Raw genomic sequence first — 18,443 nt, 5'->3', positions numbered from 1 at the left:
CAAATATTATCAAAAGCTTTTTTTCTTTTAAAATGTGTTCAGATTTCTAAAAAGTATAAGTCAAAATCGCAAAACTTAAATTTGATATGAGTTTCTTAGTTTTTAACTAATATAGTGGCGAATTACAAAAATTCCTTTTCAATGAATATTAATCAGTTAAATAAAATAATTTAATAAATTACTAGCTTTTTCCCGCGACTACGTTCGCTTTACACCTCGAATCGTTCATGCATTGATTTAAATGATTTTTACTTCTTTATAGAGAGCTAATGAGCATAGATGTTTTTATTTCTCATTTTTTTTTTTTATTTAAGAGCACTAATACTCTCTTTATAGGTTATTTTTTATTCTTTGAAGGATAATTGAGGAAGATATATTTCGTTATGATGTCACTAAATAAACCCTTGTATAAAATTTTATACTGTCTGGTTTGTAATGTTATAGTATTGCATTTTCGTACAGCAAACTTTTATTCCCTTCCCTATTCTACTCCCTAAGTGTATAAATTTCATAAATTCGCTTTATCTTTGTGCCAATTTTTATGTGTATAATCCAGAGGTCACCAAGTTTTATATAAATTTTTACTAACTTTACCCATTTGGTTGATGAACTTCAAAAATTTCCTCTAATTCTTTTTGTAGGATTTCATTCTTCTAGACCAAATAGTAAGGTATTTTCATACAACAAACTGTTCCGACATAATTTTACTCTCTAAGAGGATGAATTTCCTAAAATCGCTTTGTGTAGCTAATTCACTAATGTCGTTTAAACGAACCTTTGTGCTAATATTTATGTATCTAAAGCTGGCGGTATGAACTCACTCCTAAAATATCTAAAAACTAATTATATATAATCTAACTGACACACCACTGACAATGACAAATAATTTATTTCTGGAGGTATTGTGTTTAGGTGTTTTTCAGGTATGTTTTAGTATTTAGTCGTTTTACACAAAGAAATAGGCATTAAGCACTATAAAAATACTTCATAACAAATCTACACATATATACCTTTCATTTAAAAAAAGAATCATCAAGATTGGTGAAGTGGTTTCGGGGATGGATGCAACAAAAAACCCTTTGAGCTTTTATATATGTATGAATTAATTGTTTTTCCAACATATTTTACTTTGCAAATTTTTATAAGTATTCAGAGTCGCCAATATCGTAGTCCACCGTGTCCATCCGCGCATAGGAACAAGTTGACTGCGTAGCGTATTGCGTATTAATCGATTCTGAAACTTTCTATCTCATGTATAACATGTTACGCAAGTTTATTATTTTAATCTCGATTTTAATAGATAAATATGTGAAATACCACCTGAATATCTTCCGCCATGACATGTTTTTACTTTTTTGTTATGGTAAAGTGATTTGTATAAACTTTATTCAATAACGTATATTTTCCTCCATTTGGTGATTTTTTAATTTTAAGCGAAAATTAAGTATAACATTTTAGGAAAAAGAAACACTGTAATATTTAAAAGAATAAGAAGAAATTAGTCTTATTTTGAAAGAAAAATATAGAAAAACTCTTTCTATAGAAAAAAGTCTTTATACTAACCAGAATCCGGTGACATATACGCGGTCTCACCGGAAACATTACTTATTACTTCACATAACATGAAGAATATCTACTTTTTATAATGAACACTTCAGAAATACACCAGTAAAAACATTTATTATTTGAGATTAAAACTCGAATGAAATTATAAATATTAGTTACCTATGTTGTTCTAGCTTTTATAGGCCTGTTTAACGACTTAATAAGTAACCTAGCGAAAAAATCTGTGCGCGTACCTACCACTATTGTTACAGGTTAATTTTTTAAAGAAATATGCTACACAAATTAAAAACGCTAAAATTTTAATGGTATTACTTGTGCATTATTGGCCTTCTAATGCAATTAGTTGGAATTATATCTTCTTTAAATATAACTAGACTTTTTAACGACTTTTAAGTTACCTAGGAAAAAATCTGTGCACGTACCTACCACTATTGTTACAGGTTAATTCGTTAAACAAATGTGTTACATATTATTCGTGGTATTAGTGGTATTATATTGGCATTAGCCTTGGCATTAGTGGGTATATGAGAAATTTTGGTGTTTAATTTGTATTTTTGGCATTACTTTGGCATTAGTATACAGACATTTGTCAGCGGTTTGCTCCTTGTAGATAATCAAAAGTTTTTAGATAAAATTTGCTTTTTTATGTCAGATCATTTCTATGAAAAATTACATTAGATTTTTATTGAAGACGCTGGGTAATTAAAACATTGACTAATAAAGCTTGTCCATTTTAAATAAGGGGTCACGAAATATCCTCCTTGGAGTGTTTGGGTTAAGGGGTGTATAATAAATTAATCCTTGTTTTATAATAAAAACCATAAAACATTTATTTGTGAGTAAAATAATGCAATGGTTGGATATCTCTCCTTTATAAATTAGGTGAATAAAAATACACTAAAATAATTAGAAAAAAATCTTGTAATTATTTAGTAATTACGTCAATATTAATTAATTGACTTCTAGTCTATTTTATTTTATGTACAAATATATTATTAAATTTTAATCTAAGCATTAAGTAATAAAACACTTTATGCCCTCTTATATCGTAAGGGGTTACGAAATATACTCCTGGTTACACCCCTTACAGAAAACAGTGTAAGGGGTGCAAATACATTGTATAATCACTGTTTTTATAATAAAAACTATAAAACATTTCTTATTTGTGAGATTAAAAAAAACAAAACAATGCTTTGGTTAAAATAAGTACATTCAATACATGTATTGTGTTAGACATTTATATGCCCAGTATATTTTTGTTTAACAAACCAATCAGGATAAAATCCAAAACCTACCGTTATAGGAGGTATAAGATGATTAAACTTATATAATGACAACTACTTATCGGATAACAAATTAATTACTAGTGTCAGCTGCTGTCTAGGTAGAATATACCTAGAGTACCTACACCTACCTATGATGTAGGTAGATTAAAGCTTATTTTGACTTTACGTCTCACTTCGGTGTCACAAGCTGAATTTTTCAGGGATGGAAGTACAGTACATGATATGGGGACCCTTATTCCGAAAGTAGTACAAAAATTAGACCGGGTAAAAAGGGCACTATCATCAAAAATCGATATATTAATACCAGCGTATAGAGAAAACAAATACTTATTTTTTGATTCAGTACACAATAAAGTCTTCGTAGGGAGTAATTTTTTATAATTATTTACAAAAAAACATTTCCATTAGCGCTTATGACCAAAAAAAACTTTAAAAACATGAATAACTCATTTCAATCATGCGAAAATTTGGTTTAAAAATAGACTTTTTTTAATATAACTTTCATTTAACGAAAAACGAAGGCCTAAATGAAAAAAAGAAACAATTTAAAAGTTTCGCTTATGTCTTGACAAGGTATCAAAGCAAACCCCATATTTTTTGCTTTTAAACTAATAAAGATATATCAATAAACAATTAGCGATGTAATGGTTTTTGCGCGCGCTGGCCGACTGCCGCCGCTGCGCCGAGATTTCCTATACCCTTGTATATATGACGTCATGGTGTGGCAAATGTAGCATTTTAATTCGATTTGGGCTCCCTTATATAGGATAACAGAAACATTTTCAGTGTTAAAATAAATCATGTTCTAGGGTATGGAAATGGATATCAATATAACAAACCCCATACACCATTATCTCCACCTTCAAACCATCAAGGTGATAAGGTAGAGCATGTTCAAGCCTTAGTTAGCATTGCTTCAGGACCACAGTCAGTATTACATCCCGTTCACAATATTCTAATTTCTGGAGACAGCTATGAACCAGGATCATCTCAAGGTTCTCCAATAGCCAGTACTTATGGAGACGGTAAGAACTTCTATTATTACATAACGCAGTTTTCAAACTTTTGGTAAGTTTTCATGTTCTTCTTCTTATAGTGCATATCTACTAAGGGATGTTTACGATAATATTTTTCATTGCCTCTCTATTCCTAGTGGTATGTATTAAGGACTGTACATCGTATAGCTCTGCCGATGTTTTTACTGCCTCATCTATTATTTCCGAGTCAAGACATTTTGTTCCTTACGATACCTCTCCAGCCTTCGATCTTGCGTTCCATCAACAGATACAAGAATTTATATTTTAGCGTTATATGCCCCAGATACCTATGCGTTATTTTTTCTAAAAATTCAAACAGTTTATTCTATATCGTCAAACACGTTTTAGAATTTATTCATTTGTTACTCTAGCCATCCAAGAATTCTGCAATACAGCTACATCTCGAAAGCCTCTAATTTGTTAATAGCAGTTAGGTTAGGTTAGGCTTTCAATGTCCAACCTTCCATACAATAATGAATCTTAAACTAAGGTTTAGGTCAAAATCGGAACAGATAAGCACACTTTTGAGACCGCAGGAATGCCTGTCTTGCTTGTTAGATGCGACATTTAATTTCCTTCAATCCAACAACACCAAATGTGATGTCCAATCTTTGAAGAGCCAGTTGCCCAACTACTTAAATTTATCTCCTCTTTCTACGGGCCTTTTGTTGAATGTTATGGTAGAGTTTTTAAATATATCTGCGTTTCTGGATATTACTCGTGTAATATATTGTTTTGTGTTGATGTTAAACACATTGCTTTGATTTGTTCTCCTAACTTGTAACTATAATCAGCGATTAAGACCGTATCGTCAGCCATAGTAAATATTGTAATCCAAACTCCATTAAACTTGACTCCCATTTTACAAATAGAATAGAAGTGGAGACAGCACACATCCCTTCTAACTTGTATGGAATTGGACGTATTATTTTATTTATTTTTACAATTTTATCTGTGATATTTACTTCCACTTTAAGTCATCTATAATATATCGAACGTATTTCTGGTCTATATCAAGCCTTTTAAGGAGCTGCATTAATTTATGGTACTGTGCAAGATCGATGCTTTTTCTCAAATATCTATGAAAAACAGGCACACATTCTTTTTCTGGTCGTAGCAGTTCTGAGCATGCACCTGTGTTACGACTATAACTTCTCGTGTACCTAACCCTTCCCTAACATCCAATTGCAAGTCGCTTACGTCTCTTTCGCATTTTTTTGTAAAATTTCTGGTGTATAATTTTCAGAAATATTTTTAAGGTAGGGCGCATCAGGTTAACAGGTATGTGATCTTCATAATTTCTTGCATTGGTTTTCTTAAGCAGGGGAATAAAAGTAGAAGACAACTATTATTTGGGATAGTGGCCTGTCTCATGTATGGTGTTGAAAACTTTATGCAGTGCTGTAATGCCTCTTTCATCTAGAAGTATAAGTATTTTTGCAGGAATTTCATCTGGGACAGCCGTTCTGTTATTTTTCGAATTAAGTACGGCTATTTCAATCTCGTCTTTACCGATCAATGGGCTTGGTAGCGAGTTATTGATAACAGCTGAGGGTCGGTCATCGGCAAAATGTCTTCAATATATTTTTTCCAAACATGTTCTTCTCTGTACTTTCTAGGGCTATCTAGTTGTTATTATTGACTGTCATAGTTGATCGTACTTTATTAGCAGTCTCCTTCGGTTTTTATGGAGATTGAAGTCGTAATTTTCTTTTTGAACCTGTTTTAATGCTAAATATTTACCTTTAAGCCATTCATTCCTTGCTATTCTAAACTTTGCTCTTATAAGTCTTTGAGTATATTCGTACCATCTGTTTTGTGCTTGTATTTTCGGTGTTCAACCATTAACAATAAGATCTCATCTTTCATGATCTTTAATAAATTAAACATTGAAAAAAATAATATATTTAAATTACTAAAGATAGAAAAAAGATTTATGCGTTTTAGTCTGCTCAACGAGAGATGGAGAAAATATGGCATTTAACAGATATCGTTTTATTTCAAAACCAGTCCTCCCACATTTATTGTGTTTAGCGGTTTTTTAACATTTGAATTAGTTCTTATATTTCTTTTAATTAAAAGATTGGCATATTAAGAGTGCGTATACTTTTGCTAATTCATATAATAATCCAATTAAAAGTAAAGTGTTATTAACATCATTAATAATTGTCTTACTATTTTTGGTATTCTAGGAAACCTTCCACCATATCGACCACCTGCCCTTCACCATCCATATGATGATTGTAGGCCACAAGAGAGACCTTTCAATGGTTACGATAAACCGTCTAGACCACTACCAAATTATGGAAGCGCTAAACCAGATTACTTCCAACCGGATAACGGTTACAATTATCCAAAACCAGATAAAAACAGACCAGGTTATACCAAGCCAGAAACTGGTTATGGACAGCCTGTAAGACCACAGCTAGAATATGGAAACCCAAAACCAGATAACTTTAAACCAGTCACGGGCTACGATTATCCAAAACCGGATTATTATAAACCGGATGTAGGATATGAATTCCAAAAACCTGGTTTAAGACCAGAGTCTGACTTTCTGAGTAAGTTAATACACAAAACATCTATTTTATACTATTATTAATTTATTAAATTTTTATACGAATATACTGATCTGGTCATGGGAACTGCGTGATCTGGATTTTAACGTGTAAGACAGTGATGTAGACAGCTTAAATGACAAATCAAATGTATTAAAAAGAGATAAAGTTGGGTTGATACCATAGACTTAAAATAAAATATAGACTGAGCATCTCATTCATAAATAGCTGGAAAGTGTCAGACAATATCTTGTTATTGTTGTGTTATTGTTTTAGGCTTTAACGAGTGCGACACAAGCGATATATAGGTTGTCTCCGTCGTAAGGGTCGTTCCCTGACGACTCTGACGAGGAATGCAACACTGTCTTTAGTTTCTCAGTACACCTGAACTATCCGTACCATAGCCGGGTAATTTTTTTATTTTAATGAAGCTATAATTCAATAAAAATATATCGTATTTAACTTTTTTATATTTTATTAAGATTTAGGAGAGGTTTTTTAATAAAAGTTTAGAAAAAAACGTCCAAAAACGATAAAAATAATAAAATACATGTTATAGAAAAAAATTTAATAATCGAAATTACGTATTTAATTTTTGAAATTAATAATAAATATTAATTTTAGTCAAACATTATCTAAAGATAAAAAGAGGATTTATTCTATAGATATAATAGAATCGGCGACATGGAAAGAGAAAAAACTCCATGATTGTTGTATTTTTTTTTTCTGGTAAGTGATGTCTTATTATGCAAATTAGAGAAAACAGAAATCTGCTCCATTAAAGCAGGCTTTTAGGCAGTGGATAAAATGAAGACTATATTTATTTAACTCGCTACTGTCTTTATTATACCGGCTGCGTCCCAAAAGTGGCTCACCCCCATATTTTTTTTAATTTTTCAAACAAAAAAAACAAGATTTGGTATGTTAGTATATGACATAAATTAGGATTGATTGACGCATTCAACTGTTTTTGGTCACTTCCTGTTTCACCGGAAATGACTATAACTTCTGATTTTTAAATAGCACCCTAGGTATATCTCTACTTTATTTGATAGAAAATGACACTCTGAATAGAATGACATATCATATGTCAACTTTTGATATTTTCTCATATGGTTTAATTGAAATTGTAACACGCGGTTCATAACGACAATTGGACTCGAAATACCAAGTATCAATATATTCATAAATAAATGCTTTTTCGAAATATGCTAATGAGTCACCCTTCTTGCATTTGAAAAAATTGACATATGATTAAAAATACGATTTGTACATCTTTTAACCGGCCTAGACAAGACACGAAAAACATTAGACTATCACAACTATTTTTCCAAGGCTCCTTGATTAAAACTTAGTGTTTTTAACACCGCCATGGCACCCTGGATTGAAATTTAAAATACGATTGGTTTTTAACCGACAATGCCAAAAGTTGACATATGATACATATGTCATTCTATTAATAATATTTAAAAATAATTAATTTATGTCATATACTAACATACAAATCTGTTTTTTTTATCTGAAAAAATAAAAAAGTTATAGGGGTGAGCCACTTTTGAGACGCACCCGGTATATTAAAAAATAATGTTTCATAATGTAATATCATTTTAAAATTCTTGTATGTTATTTTAGATTCTGAAGATAGTTTTAGAATAAACCGGAATATATTTTTGATAAAAACATGATTAATTTTTTAACCGATGCCTAATATAATTTAACTTGTATAATAACTGGGTTATAATTATGATTTTGTTACAAAAACTTTTATATAAATGATTATGTAATAGAAAAAAATCAGATTTTACATTTTACCAAAGAATATCTTAATACCCTAGAAGTCTCGTCTGGCATCAAAATCTGACCTGTCGATGGGGCCTCGCTTTGGCGAGCGAGGCCCCAACTTCGTGGAGCCTCGCTATTTTGCTCGGAATTGAACGAATAGACGCGCGGCGTTGCCTTGTTTTGTGTGTACTTTCTTGAATAGTTTTAAATTATAGTTTTAAATTTTATCTATTACTATAATCAGTCTTTCCGTTCTCCGCACTCGCAGTTTACATATAATATTATCTTATATAATTCTGTGTTACAGTTTTGTTACTGTAATCCTCCTGAAACGGCTTAACCGATTTTGATGAAATTTTATATGTATATTCAGTAGGTCTGAGGAATAGGTAGTTATATATTTTCATACCCTTAAATGATAAGGGGTAGTCCAATTTTACATTTTTTTTATTTTGTGAAAAACAATATTTTAATTTTTTTATTTGGCATTAAAATACAAACAACACTAAATTTTCAATTGTTCTACTTTCATCCTATTTTTAATAGGGGTTACTTTTTTTAATTTTTGTTACCATCTCCGAAACGGCTTAACTGATTTTGATAAAATTTTATATGTATATTCAGTAATGTCTAAGAATAAGTTGTTATCTATTTTTATACCCTTAACTGATATGGGTAGCCGAGAGGGTAACCCACCCTCATTTTTTAGTTTTTGAAAAGAAAAAATGTTTTTATTTTTTTTATTTGGCATTAAGAAATACAAACAACCATAAATTTTCACCGTTCTGTTATCATCCCCTATTCGCGAGCAGCGAGGTCGGTACGCCACACTCGATGTTGTTGCGGGCCGCCGAGTAATCCTCGAGGATCGACAAAAATGCTCGAGACATACCGAGGATATGAATACTCGGATGACCGAGTATTTTTCACTCGAGTGATCCCATCACTAGAAATTTTATATGTATATTCAGTAGGTCTGAGAATACGTTGTTATCTGTTTTTATACCCTTAAGTGATAAGGATAGCCCACCCCCATTTTTTTTATTTAAATTTGGCATTAAAAAATATTATTTGGCATTAAAAAATACAAACAACCCTAAGTTTTCACCGTTCTACCATCATCCCCTATTTTTTAATAGGGGATGTTTTTTATTAATTTTTTGTTACCATCTCCGAAACGGCTTGATCGATTTTGATGAAATTTTATATGTATATTCAGTAGGTCTGAGAATAGGTAGTTATATATTTTTTATACCCTTAAATGATAAGGGTAGTCCACCCCCATTTTTTTATTTTGTGAAAAAACAATATTTTAATTTTTTTTTATTTGGCATTAAAAAATACAAACAACACTAAATTTTCACCGTTCTACTTTCATCCCCTATTTTTTAATAGGGGTTGTTTTTTTAATTTTTTGTTACCATCTCCGAAACGGCTTAACCGATTTTGATAAAATTTTATATGTATATTCAGTACGTCTAAGAATAAGTTGTTATCTATTTTTATACCCTTAACTGATAAGGGTAGCCGAGAGGGTAACCCACCCTCATTTTTTTTTAGTTTTTGAAAAGAAAAAAATGTTTTTTATTTTTTTATTTGGCATTAAGAAATACAAACAACCCTAAATTTTCACCGTTCTGCTATCATCCCCTATTTTTAATAGGGGTTGTTTTTTATTTTTTTTTGTTGCCATCTCCGAAACGGCTTAGCCGATTTTGATGAAATTTTATAAGTATATTGAGTAGGTCTGAAAACAGGTTGTTATATATTTTTTATACCCTTAAGTGATAAGGGTAGCCCACCCCCATTTTTTTATTTTTGAAAAAAAAAAAAATATTTAAATTTTTTTTATTTGTCATTAAAAGTACAAACAACCCTAAATTTTCACCGTTCTACCATCATCCCTATTTTTTAACAGGGGTTGTTTTTAAGATTTTTTGTTACCATCTCCGAAACGACTTAACCGATTTTGATAAAATTTTATTTGTATATTCAGTACGTCTAAGAATAGGTTGTTATCTATTCTTATACCCTTAAGTGATAAGGGTAACCGAGAGGGTAGCCCACCCTCATTTTTTTATTTTTGGAAAAAAAAATAATTTTTTTTATTTGGCCTTAACAATACAAACAACTCTAAATTTTCACCGTTCTACCATCTTCCCCTATTTTCTAATAGGGGTTGTTTTTTTGATACCATCTCCGAAACGGCTTGGCCGATTTTGATGACATTTTATTATGTATATTGAGTAGGTCTGAAAATAGTTTGTTGTCTATTTTTTATACCCTTAAGTGGTAAGGGTAGCCCACCCCATTTTTATTTTTTTGAAAAAATTATTTTATTTTTTTTATTTGGCATTAAAAAATACAAACAACCCTAAATTTTCACCGTTCTACCATCATCCCCTATTTTTTAATAGGGGTTGTTTTTTTTAAGTTTTTTGTTACCATCTCCGATTGACCGATTTTGATAAAATTTTATATGTATGTATATTCAGTACGTCTAAGAAGTTGTTATCTATTCTTATACCCTTAAGTGATAAGTAGATAAGTAGCCGAGAGGGTAGCCTACCCTCATTTTTTTTATTTTTGAAAAAAAAAATATTTTTTTTATTTGGCCTTAAAAAAATACAAACAACTCTAAATTTTCACCGTTCTACCATCATCCCCTATTTTTTAATAGGGGTTGTTTTTTTAAAGTTTCTTGTTACCATTTCCGAAACGGTTTTGCCGATTTTGATGAAATTTTATTATGTATATTGAGTAGGTCTGAAAATAGTTTGTTATCTATTTTTTATACCCTTAAGTGATAAGGGTAGTCCATTCCCATTTTTTATATTTTGAAAAATATATATTTTTTATTTTTATTTTGCATTAAAAAATACAAAGAACCCAAAATATTCACCGTTCTACCTTCCCCCTATTTTTTAATAGGGGTTGTTTTTTTAATTTTTTGTTACCATCCGTGAAACGGCTTTGACCGATTTTGATAAAATTTTATATGTATATTCAGTACCTCTAAGAATAGGTTGTTATCTATTTTTTATACCCTTATGTGGTAAGGGTAGCCCACCCTCATTTTTTATTTTTTGAAAAGAAAAAATGTTTTTATTTTTTAGTTGGCATTAATAAATACAAATAACCCTAAATTTTCACCATTCCACCATCATCCCTATATTTTAATAGGGGTTGTTTTTTAAATTTTTGTTACCATCTCCGAAACAGCTAGACCGATTTTGATAAAATTTTATATGTATATTCAGTAGGTCTGGTTTGGTTTGGTTTGGTCACAACCTATTCCTAGGTTGTTATCTATTTTTATACCCCTAAGTGATAAGAGTGGCCCACCCCAACTTTTTTTATTTTTTTAGACAAATTTTTATTTTAATTGTTTTATAGGGAGTGCTTATTTTTTAGGGGGTGCATGTCCAAAATTTTCTTCTGGGTACACACTTTCATCACTTAAGGGACCTCTGTACAAAATTGCATACTCCTAGTCCTAGAACGGAACTTACATAAAAATTATACAAATTTTTACCCTTAGTTTTACGCCCTTAAGGAATGAATTCCAAAAATCGCTCTAATTATTCAATTACGCTACATAATAAACCTCTGTGCAAATCATCATATATAATCATCATCATATTCCTTGAACAGAATTTATTGTTCCAGAACGTTCAACCCTTCATTTCACACCCTTAGAGGGCGAATTTCAAAAATTGCTTCTTAGTGCTAAATTACGTTACATAAAGGAACGTCTGCAAAATTCATACTTCTACAACCGATTTTAACAAATTTTTGTACAAATTTTCATCCCTTATTTTTCAGGGGATGCATGCCTAAAATTCGCTTCTAGGTACTCACTTTCATCATTTAAGGGACCTCTGATCAGAATTTCATACTCCTAGTCCTAGAACAGAATTTTACATAAAAATTATACAAATTTTCACCCCTAGTTTTACCCCCTTAAGGAATGAATTCCAAAATCACTCTAATTATTCAATTACGCTACATAAGGAACCTCTGTGCAAATTCTCATATTCCTTGAACAGAATTTATTGTTCCAGAACGTTCAACCCCTCATTTCACACCCTTAGAGGACGAATTTCCAAAAATTGCTTCTTAGTGCTAAATTACGTTACATAAGGAACGTCTGCAAAATTCATAATTCTAAAACCGATTTTAACAAATTTTTGTACAAATTTTCATCCCTTATTTTTTAGGGGATGCATGCCTAAAATTCGCTTCTAGGTACTCACTTTCATCATTTAAGGGACCTCTGAACAGAATTTCATACTCCTAGTCCTAGAACGGATTTTACATAAAAAATTATACAAATTTTCACCCCTAGTTTTACCCCCTTAAGGAATGAATTCCCAAAATCACTCTAATTATTCAATTACGCTACATAAGGAACCTCTGTGCAAATTCTCATATTCCTTGAACAGAATTTATTGTTCCAGAACGTTCAACCCCTCATTTCACACCCTTAGAGGGCGAATTTCCAAAAATTGCTTCTTAATGCTAAATTACGTTACATAAGGAACGTCTGCAAAATTCATACTTCTAAAACCGATTTTAACCTTTTGTACAAATTTTCATCCCTTATTTCTAAGGGATGAATGTCAAAAATTAGCTTCTAGGTACTCACTTTCGTCACTTAAGGAAACTCTGTACAAAATTTCATACTCCTAGAACTAACACTTTTTGTACAAAATTTCACCCCCCCGTTTCACTACCCTTAGGCTATACATTTCCAAAAATCGCTTATCAATGTTCAAATGCGCCACATCTGTGCAAAGTTCATACTCCTAGTAGGTACAGATTTTTTTTGTATAATTACATCCCTTTATCTAATTACACCCCCTTATGGGTCGAATTTTAAAAATTACTTAGTAGTGCTCATCTTAGAGAACGAATTAATATTCTCCGTATTTACTCCAGTTTCCTAATACTAGCACAGATAACACATAATCATACTAGTTAATTTTTTATTGGAATAGAAGTAATTTTTATTAGAAGGTACAAAAAATTAAAAATCTAAAATTTTATTTTCATAGCTAAGTTTTTCATAGCCTTAGGATGCCTCATGTACTATCGAATATACGAAATATATAATCAATACATATTTCTTTAAATATCGAGAAATAAAATATGTTTGGCAACACCGTACGAAATATCGCCGCGCGTAGTCCTCAAAATTTAAAATATTAGCATTTTCAGGCTTCGATTATGTTCAAAAGCGCCACCGTATGACAAATCACTAAAGCTTCCACACGAGAGTTCTTAAAACTATAATATTCTTTGATTTTACTAAAATATTATATAAATAAGCGCATTTCTACAACAACGCCACTGACTCCCAATTGGTAAATTGAGAGTTGCCTACCGGTCGAAAGTCGTTTCAAGACTTAAATGGATTATATAAGTCAAATTTCTTGCAAATTTGGCACTGGCGAACCATATTTTATAGTTCTTGAATACAAAAAGTAAATAAAATAAACATTTAAGGACTACAAACTAAGAAAATGCAATAATACAACCAGAGAGAAGTAGCGGCAACAATACTTTACTACACACGTGCGACGTGCGACGCGTACTACAAGTCAATAGATGAATGAACAGGCTACCTCGCCTCTAATCGGTGTTGCCATATTGTAAAGGATTTATCCTTTTTACATAGTATTCGACTTATAATTAAGTAGTATAAGGATTATTTAATACATCTATGGAATATTAAAACCTACTTTATTAATGTGTAGTATTAATATATCAATATATGTGTATAATAACTAAAAAAATATTGATAATATTAAAGACGTGACAACATAGGCTGGACGAGAAAGGTTTGGTCGGCTGCGGTCGAGTGTACCCAGAAGTAAACATGTGTACAAAAATGATTGTTTGACCGCGTTCAGATGTAAATAGTGTAGTCTATATTTTATTTTAAGTCTATGGTTGATACAGTGTTCTTATATGCGGTATTGCCGGATTTTGCATCAAAATTTCAAACCGCACAAGTAGGCATTTACGAAAAATGTTGCATCTAGGGTTGGAACTTTATTTTTCACTATTAGTTGCTCATTTGACTAAAGCTGTAATAGATTATATTTAGCCAAAGATTTAGCTTAAATATATTATCGTCATTTCAATAGTATACATAAAAGTTTCTAAAATAGTTTTTTAGGCATACCCATTGTATAGTATAATCAAGGGTATTAGGGTATTACTAAAGTACTTATAAAATGTATTAACAAAATGGTAAAAATAATTATGATTAACTAACAATAATAAAAAATAGCAACTACAAATACGAATAAAGTAAAAAATACATTTATAAAATATGAATGAAAATTTAAATTTAAAATTTTCTTCATTAATGATTTTTTTAGATTACAGACCATATCTGCCATATCCAAGTGATTATGGAACTCCACAAAATATACCCGGGCCTTCATACTTACCCCCGTCCGATGACAGACCAGATCCTAATACACCTAATTCAGGATATAGTGGTGGATTTCTAGCCATCGACAGAAGGAAATACCAGTCATATAATCAGTTCGATTCATTTGAATCTGAAACTAGTGGGTAAGTAGGTATTTTTAACAAATTTTATACAGGGTGGACCGAATTGTATTCGGAAAACTTCGGCAGTATATTTTGCAAATAAAAATAAGTAAAAAAGTTTGTAATGTACCTATGTCCTAAAACGCTTCGTTTCGGGGATACAGGGTGTAGCAGTTTCATTTTTATTTCGATTTCTTCCAAATTTCTGAGCCAACGCAGATATTTGGATGAAAATTAGTAATTCGATTTTGATGTCAGTGTGACTCCTACTTGTAGGTGGCGCCTAAACTCACATATGTTTAGCTGTTTTAAAAAGTAATAATTTTTGGAGGAAAATTATTACTAAAATACTAATTAATAACCCCTGTATTACACTACTGAGTGAAAAAATATATATATTTCCGTCACTTTTTACGTTAACAAGATCCCTTGGTAAAAGTCGCTACGAGTAATAATTCTCAAGATATTTGGATTGAAAATAGCCAATACATGTCATAATTATTGAAAAAAATTATACATGTCGACTGGATAGTTATTAATCTGAAATAATAAATTTGAAATACATATTTTTGTGTCAAAGATTCAACAGAAACTGTCTTATTGTATTTTTTTCTAGAAAAATGTATAATTAGCTTAAAAAACAAAAGTTTCTCCAAATTTATCATTTCCGTTAAATAACTATCCAATCAACATGTTTATTTTTTGTCAATAATGAGATGTATTGACTAAAGGTACATTCAGGCTGAGAGCGTCGAGCGTCGCGTCCGCCCCATTGAACTCGAACCCCGACGCTCAGCGGACGCGAGCGCAACGCCAATCGAGATGCTGTCTGCCTGAACGGTCTAATTTAAGTTAAATGAATTGATTTCATTTCGACACGCGGACGCGACACAAACGCGATGCGACGCTCGACGCTCTCAGCCTGAATGTACCTTAATGCCATTCCTAATATATTTTGAAAACGGTTGCTCGTAACGATTTTTTCCAAGAGACATTTTTTACGTAAAAAATTACTGAAAAATTTTTAACTCGTTAGTTTTCTACAGGTACGGGCGAAAAGTTATTTATATATACAGGGTGGTCCGAACTGTATTCCGGAAACTTCGGCAACATGTTCTGCAGATAAAAATAAATAAAAAAGTTTGTATAAATGTATGTCCTAAAATGCTTAGTTTCAGAGATACAGGGTGTAGAAGTTTCATTTTTATTTCGATTTTTTTAAAATAGTTTCTGAAGTAACGTCAATATTTGGATGAAAATTGGTGTCTAGGAGTTTTTTGACATGAGAATTTTGATTTCGATTTCAATATGACTCCTACTAGTAGAGGACGCCACCTACATGTGTTTTAATTGTTTTGAAGCGTAATAACTTTTTGTCTGTACCTGTATAAAACTACCGAGGGAAAAAATATACATCTCTGTGACTTTTTACGTAAAAAAATATCTCTTTGTAAAAATCGCTACGAGCAATCGTTCTCAAGATATTTACAATGGAAATAGTCAATACATATCATTATTGACGAAAAATAAGCATGTTGAGTAGATAGTTCTTTGACTGAAATGATAAATTTGGAAAATATTTATTTTTTTAAATTAATCATAAATTTTTCTGCCAAAAAATGATGGTAAAACAGTTTCTGTTGAACTTTTGGCACAAAACATTTCAAATTGATGATTTCAGTCTAATAACTATTTAGTCAACATGTTTAATTGATGTCAGTGATGACAGGTATTGATAATTTCAATTTCAAATATCTCGAAAACCATTACTCGTAGCGATTTTTACCAAAACACTTTTTTACGTAAAAAACGTCGTAAATATATATTTTTTTACTGAGTAGTTTCATACAGGTACGGACGAAAATATATTACTCTTCAAACCAATTAAAAAATATGTAGGTGGCGCCCTCTATTAGTAGGAGTCATATTGACATCAAAATCTCATGTCAAAAAACTCTCAGACACCAATTTTCATCCAAATATTGACGGTACTTCAGAAATTATTTGGAAAAAAACCGAAATAAAAATGAAACTTCTACACCCTGTATCTCCAAAACTAAGCATTTTAGGACATACATTTATACGAACTTTTTTACTTATTTTTATCTGCAGAATATGCTGCCGAAGTTTCCGAAATACAGTTCAGACCACCCTGTATACTCTTCAAATCAGTTAAACAACATGTAAATGGCGCGATGGCGCCCCTACAAGTAGGGGTCATATTGGCTTCGTAATCAAATTTCTCAAACACTCCGATACCAATTTTCATCCAAATATCGACGTTAGTTCAGAAATTATTTTCTGATTCTCTTATTTTTTAAATTACTAAATGGAAGGATAAATATCTCAGCTACTGAACTTCCTTCAGCAGCTAATTTGTTTATGCCGTTTTAACGATTTTCTCTAAAACTATACATCCAATGATGGCCTTGAAAATTTTGTCTTTCAAACAGTGATTTGATGATAAAATATGTTATGGTAAAGATTGCGTAATTTTGAAATTAATGTGGATAGTAAAGTAATTCTTTTTTAGATATTACCCAATACGTCCGAACAATCCAGATTTTAACTACTACGATAATTATGATAGACCGGACCCTGCTAGACCCAACAGATATGGATCAGTAATACCTCATCCCAGTGACTATCTGTTTCTTCGTCCAAATCCAGATAACTACGATCCACCACCTCTAAAGCCACTGCCAACAGGAGGCTATAATAGCAATGATAAACCAAGGCCTCCAAATAACTACTACAATCAAAATAGCGACAGAAACGATCAAAATCTAGGTTACAATGATCGAAATACTAATCAAGGTTACGAAAAACCTTTACCAAGTTGGCCCAGCCGTCCAAGCCAAGATAACCCAATCGCGCCAAGACCTATTAAGCCTGTTACAGAAATTAATGGGTATGATGGGGTTGATTACACTAACAAACACTATGGTAAACCTGGAGAATATCAGGATGATAAAAATGAAGGTGGAAAGAAAGTTATTTCGCATAGCATAGGGCACCATGGTGAAAAGATTACGGCAATTATTACAGAGATAAACAATGGTAAGTACGTAGATATACTATTTAATAATAAATAATAAGTAATATTTCATAAATTCACTAGTTTTGAGTAAGTGAAAAATATTTTGTCATTTTCTACGTAAAAAATGTCTCTTGGTAAAAATCGCTACGAGCGACCGTTTTATATAAAAAAAATTCGCGCCTGGAGACACGTATCGCCGCCCATATTAAAATATGTTAATAAAAAGTTGGTAGCAGTTCTTAGTTTCAATTATCTCAAAAACTGCGACTTTGACTGATTTTGATGTTATTACAAATTTTGTTGCAAATATTATTCCTAATCTTAAATTGAAAACCGCGTTTCGCTAGCTACTGTAATTTTGGAGTTACGATTATTTAAAAATTTTAACCCCCTCCCATACCCCCTTACCAACCCCCCACCCCCACCAAAAACTAATGGCCAAATTTTCGGGTGCCACAGTATTTTTGTGCCAAATTTGGTTAAAATCGGTTTAGCGGTTTTTGAGTTATCGTGTTACAGACAGACGGACAGACGGACAGACAGACAGACAGACACCATGAAAATATTTTGTATTTAGGTCATTTATGACCCAAATAACTCATTTTGA

General features: G+C 31.5%; 1 protein-coding gene across 6 annotated transcripts in view; it reads left to right on the top strand.

The window, feature by feature from the left end:
• The window catches only part of LOC115889139, a 99,759-nt gene that overhangs the window by 15,038 nt on the left and 66,278 nt on the right, over positions 1-18,443 (top strand). For all 6 annotated transcript variants that reach the window (XM_030909079.1, XM_030909083.1, XM_030909080.1 and 3 more), the window contains exons 5-8: positions 3,662-3,877; positions 6,082-6,450; positions 14,619-14,817; positions 17,330-17,856. In XM_030909079.1, coding sequence (XP_030764939.1) covers positions 3,662-3,877; positions 6,082-6,450; positions 14,619-14,817; positions 17,330-17,856 — 1,311 coding nt within the window. The remainder of the gene's footprint in view (positions 1-3,661; positions 3,878-6,081; positions 6,451-14,618; positions 14,818-17,329; positions 17,857-18,443) is intronic.

This window comes from Sitophilus oryzae, unplaced genomic scaffold, assembly GCF_002938485.1.
Source record: "Sitophilus oryzae breed Bouriz unplaced genomic scaffold, Soryzae_2.0 scaffold_810_pilon_pilon, whole genome shotgun sequence".
Taxonomy (NCBI): Eukaryota; Metazoa; Arthropoda; class Insecta; order Coleoptera; family Curculionidae; genus Sitophilus; species Sitophilus oryzae.
Note: the sequence above shows the minus strand (reverse complement) of the source record. Positions and strands in the feature narration are given on the sequence as shown.